The following is a 12,097-nucleotide window of genomic DNA, read 5'->3' as shown; positions in this document are numbered from 1 at the left end:
TTTTTACTTAACCCATTGTAAAAATTGTGGAAAGTCTTTTAAGAAGTAGAACAAACAAGAAAAAAATCAACAAAACTGATCTTGATATTGAAAGTTTATGTTCCTGTAGTCCAAAATGAAATTTTCAAGTATTTTCTATCAAAGTCATACATTACAGTCAGTTTAAATTGAGCTGTGAAATTTGTAATATAAGTCACATTATGCTCAGATAGGATGTTTCTGACTTCAAATTGACTAAGGATTAAGAATAAAGCAAAGCAAAGATTTCTGAGCAACTTTTTTGGCTCTTTAGGTGTCAGACCACCAATTACTCCCTCCAATTTAGAACGTAAAAGTAGTCCTACTTTGACACAAAATAGTGCTTTTGATGTCATTGTTTACTTAAACTAACCAACAAATTTGCAGAAATGAAACTTTTTGTGAAAGGGAAATATATTTAGACCATTTTGAGCCAAAATTTACTTGTCTATGAGTTTGCATTAAAAATTCAGGATTAATGCGCTACATAGTACACTAATTTAAGATTTCCAGAAAACCGGGAGTTATTTTGGTAGTACCTGTCTTTTCAAAATCAGAAATTTGTTACAAGACTTTAAACATTGGTTGAAAATTGGCATGTAGGAAGGTGATACATGTACAATTCAGGATATACCTGGTTTCCTTGAAGTTAAACTTAAGGTAAAATATTTAGAAAGCTGTGAAAATTGCAAAATTTGGTTGAACAGATAGGGATTTTTAATTGGTGGTCTGACACCTTTAAGGGAAATGCGGTGAAACCCCAAATTCAGAAAACAATTGATTTTTTTACTTAACTGATCATATGAAGTGATAGTAGTCACATTTCAATCTTTTTGGGGGCAAAAAGTCACATATTGCAAATTTAGAGCCTTAGACCTGAATTTGTGCTATTTTTAGCTTTTCCCACCCTGACAATATGCTTTCACATAAAAAATGTCCCAAATTGTTATAAATGCACAGCAAGATGTTTCTGAGGTATTAACATTAAAACATGGTTATTTTACCACCAAAAAAATTTCTTGTCATCAAGATTTAATGAAATTATTTGATTTTTATCCCTTATATCATTGCATCATAGCATGTATTTGGCAGATAACATAGCCTGATGTAAACATTGCAAAAACTCACAAAAACCCCATTTATTATCTCAAATGAAAGTTTTATGCCTTAAGTTGTATTAACTGATAGAAAATAAAATTCAGGATTAATGCGCTACATAGTACACTAATTTAAGATTTCCAGAAAACCGGGAGTTATTTTGGTAGTACCTGTCTTTTCAAAATCAGAAATTTGTTACAAGACTTTAAACATTGGTTGAAAATTGGCATGTAGGAAGGTGATACATGTACAATTCAGGATATACCTGGTTTCCTTGAAGTTAAACTTAAGGTAAAATATTTAGAAAGCTGTGAAAATTGCAAAATTTGGTTGAACAGATAGGGATTTTTAATTGGTGGTCTGACACCTTTAAGGGAAATGCGGTGAAACCCCAAATTCAGAAAACAATTGATTTTTTTACTTAACTGATCATATGAAGTGATAGTAGTCACATTTCAATCTTTTTGGGGGCAAAAAGTCACATATTGCAAATTTAGAGCCTTAGACCTGAATTTGTGCTATTTTTAGCTTTTCCCACCCTGACAATATGCTTTCACATAAAAAATGTCCCAAATTGTTATAAATGCACAGCAAGATGTTTCTGAGGTATTAACATTAAAACATGGTTATTTTACCACCAAAAAAATTTCTTGTCATCAAGATTTAATGAAATTATTTGATTTTTATCCCTTATATCATTGCATCATAGCATGTATTTGGCAGATAACATAGCCTGATGTAAACATTGCAAAAACTCACAAAAACCCCATTTATTATCTCAAATGAAAGTTTTATGCCTTAAGTTGTATTAACTGATAGAAAATAAAAACATTTAAATGACCATGACTGCACTTTTGATCATTTAATAGTCCCATTACTTACACCAGGTGTAAAAAGGGGGGGTCAATATTCCTTTACTCTTCAATACCTTGAATTTTTTACTTAACCCATTGTAAAAATTGTGGAAAGTCTTTTAAGAAGTAGAACAAACAAGAAAAAAATCAACAAAACTGATCTTGATATTGAAAGTTTATGTTCCTGTAGTCCAAAATGAAATTTTCAAGTATTTTCTATCAAAGTCATACATTACAGTCAGTTTAAATTGAGCTGTGAAATTTGTAATATAAGTCACATTATGCTCAGATAGGATGTTTCTGACTTCAAATTGACTAAGGATTAAGAATAAAGCAAAGCAAAGATTTCTGAGCAACTTTTTTGGCTCTTTAGGTGTCAGACCACCAATTACTCCCTCCAATTTAGAACGTAAAAGTAGTCCTACTTTGACACAAAATAGTGCTTTTGATGTCATTGTTTACTTAAACTAACCAACAAATTTGCAGAAATGAAACTTTTTGTGAAAGGGAAATATATTTAGACCATTTTGAGCCAAAATTTACTTGTCTATGAGTTTGCATTAAAAATTCAGGATTAATGCGCTACATAGTACACTAATTTAAGATTTCCAGAAAACCGGGAGTTATTTTGGTAGTACCTGTCTTTTCAAAATCAGAAATTTGTTACAAGACTTTAAACATTGGTTGAAAATTGGCATGTAGGAAGGTGATACATGTACAATTCAGGATATACCTGGTTTCCTTGAAGTTAAACTTAAGGTAAAATATTTAGAAAGCTGTGAAAATTGCAAAATTTGGTTGAACAGATAGGGATTTTTAATTGGTGGTCTGACACCTTTAAGGGAAATGCGGTGAAACCCCAAATTCAGAAAACAATTGATTTTTTTACTTAATTGATCATATGAAGTGATAGAAGTCACATTTCAATCTTTTTGGGGGCAAAAAGTCACATATTGCAAATTTAGAGCCTCAGACCTGAATATGTGCTATTTTTAGCTTTTCCCACCCTGACAATATGCTTTCACATAAAAAAATGTCCCAAATTGTTATAAATGCACAGCAAGATGTTTCTGAGGTATTAACATTAAAACATGGTTATTTTACCACCAAAACAATTTCTTGTCATCAAGATTTAATGAAATTATTTGATTTGTATCCCTTATATCATTGCGTCATAGCATGTATTTGGCAGATAACATAGCCTGATGTAAACATTGCAAAAACTCACAAAAACCCCATTTATTATCTCAAATGAAAGTTTTATGCCTTAAGTTGTATTAACTGATAGAAAATAAAAACATTTAAATGACCATGACTGCACTTTTGATCATTTAATAGTCCCATTACTTACACCAGGTGTAAAAAAGGGGGGTCAATATTCCTTTACTCTTCAATACCTTGAATTTTTTACTTAACCCATTGTAAAAATTGTGGAAAGTCTTTTAAGAAGTAGAACAAACAAGAAAAAAATCAACAAAACTGATCTTGATATTGAAAGTTTATGTTCCTGTAGTCCAAAATGAAATTTTCAAGTATTTTCTATCAAAGTCATACATTACAGTCAGTTTAAATTGAGCTGTGCAATTTGTAATATAAGTCACATTATGCTCAGATAGGATGTTTCTGACTTCAAATTGACTAAGGATTAAGAATAAAGCAAAGCAAAGATTTCTGAGCAACTTTTTTGGCTCTTTAGGTGTCAGACCACCAATTACTCCCTCCAATTTAGAACGTAAAAGTAGTCCTACTTTGACACAAAATAGTGCTTTTGATGTCATTGTTTACTTAAACTAACCAACAAATTTGCAGAAATGAAACTTTTGGTGAAAGGGAAATATATTTAGACCATTTTGAGCCAAAATTTACTTGTCTATGAGTTTGCATTAAAAATTCAGGATTAATGCGCTACATAGTACACTAATTTAAGATTTCCAGAAAACCGGGAGTTATTTTGGTAGTACCTGTCTTTTCAAAATCAGAAATTTGTTACAAGACTTTAAACATTGGTTGAAAATTGGCATGTAGGAAGGTGATACATGTACAATTCAGGATATACCTGGTTTCCTTGAAGTTAAACTTAAGGTAAAATATTTAGAAAGCTGTGAAAATTGCAAAATTTGGTTGAACAGATAGGGATTTTTAATTGGTGGTCTGACACCTTTAAGGGAAATGCGGTGAAACCCCAAATTCAGAAAACAATTGATTTTTTTACTTAACTGATCATATGAAGTGATAGTAGTCACATTTCAATCTTTTTGGGGGCAAAAAGTCACATATTGCAAATTTAGAGCCTTAGACCTGAATTTGTGCTATTTTTAGCTTTTCCCACCCTGACAATATGCTTTCACATAAAAAAATGTCCCAAATTGTTATAAATGCACAGCAAGATGTTTCTGAGGTATTAACATTAAAACATGGTTATTTTACCACCAAAAAAATTTCTTGTCATCAAGATTTAATGAAATTATTTGATTTTTATCCCTTATATCATTGCATCATAGCATGTATTTGGCAGATAACATAGCCTGATGTAAACATTGCAAAAACTCACAAAAATCCCATTTATTATCTCAAATGAAAGTTTTATGCCTTAAGTTGTATCAACTGATAGAAAATAAAAACATTTAAATGACCATGACTGCACTTTTGATCATTTAATAGTCCCATTACTTACACCAGGTGTAAAAAAGGGGGGTCAATATTCCTTTACTCTTCAATACCTTGAATTTTTTACTTAACCCATTGTAAAAATTGTGGAAAGTCTTTTAAGAAGTAGAACAAACAAGAAAAAAATCAACAAAACTGATCTTGATATTGAAAGTTTATGTTCCTGTAGTCCAAAATGAAATTTTCAAGTATTTTCTATCAAAGTCATACATTACAGTCAGTTTAAATTGAGCTGTGCAATTTGTAATATAAGTCACATTATGCTCAGATAGGATGTTTCTGACTTCAAATTGACTAAGGATTAAGAATAAAGCAAAGCAAAGATTTCTGAGCAACTTTTTTGGCTCTTTAGGTGTCAGACCACCAATTACTCCCTCCAATTTAGAACGTAAAAGTAGTCCTACTTTGACACAAAATAGTGCTTTTGATGTCATTGTTTACTTAAACTAACCAACAAATTTGCAGAAATGAAACTTTTGGTGAAAGGGAAATATATTTAGACCATTTTGAGCCAAAATTTACTTGTCTATGAGTTTGCATTAAAAATTCAGGATTAATGCGCTACATAGTACACTAATTTAAGATTTCCAGAAAACCGGGAGTTATTTTGGTAGTACCTTTCTTTTCAAAATCAGAAATTTGTTACAAGACTTTAAACATTGGTTGAAAATTGGCATGTAGGAAGGTGATACATGTACAATTCAGAATATACTTGGTTTCCTTGAAGTTAAACTTAAGGTAAAATATTTAGAAAGCTGTGAAAATTGCAAAATTTGGTTGAACAGATAGGGATTTTTAATTGGTGGTCTGACACCTTATGATATCGATGTTTAAAATTTGACGTAGTCAGTTAGTTTCCTAGTCGATACGCTAGTCCGTAGGTAAAATAACAATATATTTAATGACTTTATTGACAAAAGGTTAGCACCTAAAATGAAACTATTAAACCAAGGTGACGAAGTTGAAGTCATCCTTTCGAGAAAAAAAAATATGTTTCACTGATGACGACGAGTATATTCAATTTTCTCTTGACATCTCGTAGTTAATAGACATATCACCAAAATGATACGCATATGATCAACACAACGATTGCCACGTCTGAAGCAGGAATTGCTTACTCTTCTGGGGAACCTGAGATTACACCCGTTTTTTTATGGAGTTTCTGGTTTGTTGTGGCATTGTTCAATCTGAAATTTTTTTAAAGAAAAAGAAGTGGATTGAATGAAAACGAGACAACTTTCCACTTAAGTCACAACTTATAAAAGTTAACAATATTATAGTTGGCTCACACGAAACAGCAAGTTTAGGCTCTAATGGGCCCAACACGAATAGGTATTGTAAAGCTATTCAAACAGAAATACCAACGGTCAGATCTATATGAAAAAAAAACGAGAAACAAGAAACACCTACAAACCATTCCAACAAACGACTACTACAGAATAACAGGCTCTGCATGACTTAGGACAGGTGTATACAAATGCAGCGGGTTTAAACGTTTTTTAAAACACATTCGCCCTAACCCAAGACAGTAGTGTAAAAAACATAAAAAGACACACTATAAAATATAAATTAAAATAGTTTAACACGATCAAAAAGACATTTAAACAACAACAAATAAAATACACAATACGAATAAGTTTGATCTATGACATAATATAAATACAACATTAAAACGTAGGCTTCTATATAAATAAAGGCAACAGAACAAAGCTGCTGTTCAAAAGTCATGAATCGATTGAGAGAAAATGAATCCGAGTTACAAACTTAAACCGAGGGAAACACATAAAACACAGAAACACTGAAGCGCAACAAAAACAAACGCCAACTACGTGACAGGAATACAGCACAAACAGGTACAGAAGTGACTATGATTACTGTATGATAACATTGGTATGTTATTACTTTTACCTTACTCACAATGAATCATTAATACAACTTACGCATTACATGTAGCATGTATCATTCTGGTAAAATGCCATTTAACCACAAAATGTTTTAATTTTTCAGAACTTGATATTGAAGTTAGACGGGAAATTCTCATAATGATCGTAGAACAAATCAACAAAACAGCAGAACAACAAAAACAGTTGTCCAAGACTTGTGAAGTGAAAATCAACGGCTCTATTGACAGCTGTAAAGCTTGCAATCAAGACTTGTGTGTCCCGTGAGTTGGTTTTATCATTTAATGACATAAAGTTCTTAAATATTACAGAATTAGAACACGTCGAGCTCCTATCATCGCTGTAAAACATGGAATCAAATTTAGAATGGAAATGGGGAATGTGTCAAAGCGACAACAACCCCGACCATAGAGCAAACAACAGCCGAAGGCCACCAATGAGTCTTCAATGTAGCGAGAAACTCCCGCATCCGGAGGCGTCCTTCAGCTGGCCCCTAAACAAATATGTAGACTAATTCAGTGATAGTGGACGTCATACTTAACTCCTAATTATAAACAAGAAACTAAAACTAAAAATCCTAGAAGACTAACAAAGGCCAGAGGCTTCTAACTTGGGACAGGCGCAAAATTGCGCAAAGAATTTTTAACAACATAAAATGCAACGAAAACATTAATAGATAAAGGAAATGTTTCCTTTTAAAGTTATTACATGTATATACCGTAGTCTTTTCACAATTTCATTACAATCTGGTTATATGAGGTATATATCTAAAGGTTGTTGTTGTGGTTAGTTTATTACTGGAAAGACATATGACCCTTAAGAAGAATGAATTAAAACAAATTATAACTTTAAACACACAAAACGTCACGCTTTATCATGACTTATAAATTTGAAAAAAATAACTGAATGCGTATAGAGTTTATGGTCAATATTTCGGTATTTATTAGACTGTTTGTTTACTTTATATCTTCAAAATAAAAAAAACAACTTATTACAATCACTTATGTGGTAGGTTGCTTTGTTTTTAGTGATTCATCTATTTAGTCTATGAGTGTAGAATATATACAGTAGGGATTCATCTATTTAGTCTATGAGTGTAGAATATATACAGTAGTGATTCATCTATTTAGTCTATGAGTGTAGAATATATACAGTAGTGATTCATCTATTTAGTCTATGAGTGTAGAATATATACAGTAGTGATTCATATTTCCAAGGGTTTGTTTTATAAATACAATTTAATGTTGTTAAAATTCCACTCACTTAAATGAAACATACATGTACTAGTATTTGGTTTTTTGAAGTAAATTTCTGTTATTTTTTGTATTTTTCAAATTCTATGATTATCTTGTCAATCTCTTAGACAGCCACCTCCTGTTTATGAAGCTATTTTGATAGCTGTTGGGACAGAGGCCCTTAAACCAGTCCTTGCAGCAGGAGAATTTGTAAAATCTATTGGATCACAATTGTCATCCACTACTAAATTTCTAGGAGGCGAAGCAGGCGAATTTGTAAAAGACCTTGGAAGCGTTTCTAAGAACATTGGCAATGGTTTAAAAGATGGCGTAAATAAAGCTTTGGATACGATAGGATCTGGATTTGAAAGTCTTGGCAATAAATTCGCAGATCTCGGTAAAAACTTGGCTTCTGGAGCAACTGATCTAGCAAACGGACTAGGAAGCGGTACAACAGATTTGTTGAATGGACTTGGGTCAGAATTTACAGGTCTATCTGGCCAGCTTGGAGGGGGATTAGACTCACTAGGTGGCTCACTTACGGATCTTGGAAACAAACTCGTAGATGGAGTCAAGAATGTAGGAAATTCGATAGGAAATACATTCGGTCGTAAGTTATACTACGTTAAGCATACTATATATCTATACCATGTAATACTTTCTCGAGAGCTGACAGTTTATTCTTATACTACTGCCTTTATTTCAGTAGAGACCACCAATTTTAACAAAACATTAATGAATTAATTTAAATAAGACATATAACCATCATATACATATACATCAGTTCATTTACAATACGCCAGACAATGTGACATTCGTTACTTAGAGAATTGTTCAGTTGATTGTATTAAATTGTTTTAGATACATGTTGAACCTGTTGAAAATGTATTTTAGATCATTAATGATAAAAAGTTAGTAACAAAATTATTAAAATGGGTCGAATTTAAATGAAAAGGGAAATTTGAAATAGGTTGTTGTCCATGATGTGTTTTGTTATTTGATTTTGCCATGTGATTATGGACTTTCCAAATTAATTTTCCTCCAAGTTCAGTATTTTTGTGATTTTACTTTTTAACAGATATTTTCGGTAAACGTTGTGTACAGACATGCCCAGTATGTGAAAAACTTGATATAAAGAAACACACAAAGGAAGAAGTTTTACAATCAGGTATTTGTTTTAATTTATAGACTGATAATTAATTTTAGTTAAAATAAATAAATAATAGATTTTCTATCTTTCCTATCTTAAAGTCTTGGTTTACGTAATGTGATAAAATTGGTCAAACATGCTTCTAATATCCACTGCTGTACAACTCTGCTGGAAAGTTGTCTCTTTGGAAATACTACCACATCTCCTTATATTAATATTTTAAATTGTAGTAATTCAATAAAAATCTATAATTAAAATTGAAAATTATATTATATATTAACTTCTTTTTTTCTTTGATTGATAATTGCCTTTTTTATTAATTAAATATAAAAAAGAAGATGTGGTATGATTTCAAATGAGACAGCTCTCCACAAGAGACCAAAATGACAAATAAATGTACAACTATAGGTCACCGTACGGCCTTCAACAATGAGCAAAGCCCATACCGCATAGTCAGCTTTAAAAGGCCCCGAAATGACAATGTAAAACAATTCAAACGAGAAAACTAACGGCCTAATTTATGTATAAAATAAACTGTTATCACAGAGATATGTCTCGCCTTTTTTGTAATTTTGATTATGCAAATGTTGAAATCAAAATAGCAATTCTTTAACATCTTACACAAGTTATGCAAATATTCAAAGTCAATTAACCATGACTGAGTTACATGGCTAAACAATCTCCATGTAAATGAGATGTGCCAATGCTAATACAACTACATACCAAATACCATTGGCTTATTATAAGTCGTTCCCAAACCTAAATACAAACATTAACTATGTAAAAATTTCAAAGTCAATGAACCATGAAGAAGGGGTTGGGCTATATAATCTCCATGGAAACAATACTTACAAATGCCAATATATTTGCGTACCAAATATCATGGAGTAAACATTATTATTTAGCAGTTCACCTTAAACTGATCTAATCACAAACTAATACATGTAAACTAAGAGAAGTTTCAAAGACATTAGACTGTGACTGAGGGGCGAGGCAAACTATTCTCCATGGAAATGAAATGTGCCAATGCTTATACAACTGAATACCAATTAATATTGGCCTACCACTAATGGTTCCCCTTGAACTGACCTAATCACAAACTAATACATGATAACTTAGAAAAGAAATCAAAGTCAATAGACCATGACTTAGGGGGCGGAGCAAAATTATCTCCATGGAAATGAGATATACTGAGGAGATATATACTAATGCTTATAAAACTGCATACCAAATATCATTGACCTACCACTTGTGGTTCCCATAAACTGACCTAATCACAAACTAATAAATGTAAAATAAGCAAAAGTTTCAAAGTCAATAGACCATGACTGAGGGAGCAGGGCCAAATAATATCCATGGTAATGAGATGTGCCAATGATTATACAACTGCATACCAAATATATTTGACCTATCACTTGTGGTTCACCATAAACTAGACCTTATCACAAACTAATACATTCCGACGCCGGAAACAGCATACCTATGTCTCGCTTTTTTACTACGTCAAGGCGAGACAAAAATGAACGAAAGCCAAATATGTAACACATAAACAAACAACAACCACTGAATTACAAGCTCCTGACTTGGGACAGACACATACATACAGAATGTGGCGGGGTTAAACATCTTAGCGGGAACCCAACCCTCCTCTAACCTGGGAGAGTGGCATAACAGTATAACATATGAACGAACTATAAAAATCAGTTGAAAAAGGCTTAACTCATCAGATGAATAAAAATACAAGTGGACGTGGGCGGGAACTTGTACATCCCAACAACAAAAAGACACTAGGTACAGATCTGAGAGTACTCGCAGAAACTGACAGCTAGTTCAAAGCCTCTAACAACTAATAAAAATCATGCATCTACATGTAAGACACAATTATCAATCCTTACACATCAAACATCCAATGGATTTCGTGTAAAGACGTCTTAAACAGTAATAGAAAACAATGACTTTGTGCAATGCCAAGATACAGGTATAGACAGATTGTAAATCCATGAATGTGTATATGTTTATAACATACTAGTAATATTTAGTTAGCTTTTAATTTACTGATAACAAAATCAATATTCATACCAATAAAAACAATAATCAATGATCTTATGACAGTGTTGAATTGGTAACCTTTAAGAATAAGTTTATTTAAAGGATCGTTTATATTTTCGGGCACGGTTAAATAACATTTCCGTAAAAACACTGCATAATTATCCTTGTTACATATATTTCTACAAAACAAAACAAACAAAAAAAAAACGAAGCAAAATATGTTTCATAGATTAATTTCAGTGATTCTAAGAACAAGAAGAGTTTTCTTTTGCTCAAACAGTTGTAATATTATCATTATCTATTTTCAGTGTGTGGAGCAAATACAATTTCTAGTCAAAAGAATGCTATTGAAACCATTGCATATCTCAGGTCCCTATACAACACTACCCTCACAAACCATATCGTATCTAAGGTAAATAATAATAAAAATTCTTAAGTAAATGATATATATGTTCATTTGTTTCTGTGGTTTAATTAAAGAATAGTGGTCTATAGTAGTCTCATACATAGGGAATGTGAGGATACGTATGTAATAAATGTGGTTTTTAAAGAATAGTGGTCTATAGTAGTCTTATACATAGGGAATGTGAGGATACGTATGTAATAAATGTGGTTTTTAAAGAATAGTAGTCTAGTAGTCTCATACATAGGGAATGTGAGGATACGTATGTAATAAATGTGGTTTTTAAAGAATAGTGGTCTAGTAGTCTCATACATAGGGAATGTGAGGATACGTATGTAATAAATGTGGTTTTTAAAGAATAGTGGTCTATAGTAGTCTTATACATAGGGAATGTGAGGATACGTATGTAATAAATGTGGTTTTTAAAGAATAGTAGTCTAGTAGTCTTATACATAGGGAATGAGAGGATACGTATGTAATAAATGTGGTTTTTAAAGAATAGTAGTCTAGTAGTCTTATACATAGGGAATGTGAGGATACGTATGTACTAAATGTGGTTTTTAAAGAATAGTAGTCTAGTAGTCTTATACATAGGGAATGTGAGGATACGTATGTAATAAATGTGGTTTTTAAAGAATAGTAGTCTAGTAGTCTTATACATAGGGAATGTGAGGATACGTATGTAATAAATGTGGTTTTTAAAGAATAGTGGTCTATAGTAG

The 12,097-nt window shown here is 31.9% G+C and overlaps 1 protein-coding gene across 1 annotated transcript in view; it reads left to right on the top strand.

Moving 5' to 3' along the window:
- LOC139488334 (uncharacterized) overlaps positions 1-12,097 on the top strand; it is a 38,279-nt gene that overhangs the window by 16,702 nt on the left and 9,480 nt on the right. The window contains exons 2-5 of the mRNA XM_071273866.1: positions 6,645-6,801; positions 7,902-8,383; positions 8,852-8,941; positions 11,281-11,384. Of these exons, the coding sequence (XP_071129967.1) occupies positions 6,645-6,801; positions 7,902-8,383; positions 8,852-8,941; positions 11,281-11,384 (833 nt within the window). The remainder of the gene's footprint in view (positions 1-6,644; positions 6,802-7,901; positions 8,384-8,851; positions 8,942-11,280; positions 11,385-12,097) is intronic.

The sequence above is a fragment of the Mytilus edulis genome, chromosome 9 (assembly GCF_963676685.1).
Source record: "Mytilus edulis chromosome 9, xbMytEdul2.2, whole genome shotgun sequence".
NCBI lineage: Eukaryota > Metazoa > Mollusca > Bivalvia > Mytilida > Mytilidae > Mytilus > Mytilus edulis.
This window is presented reverse-complemented; position numbering and strand designations above follow the sequence as displayed.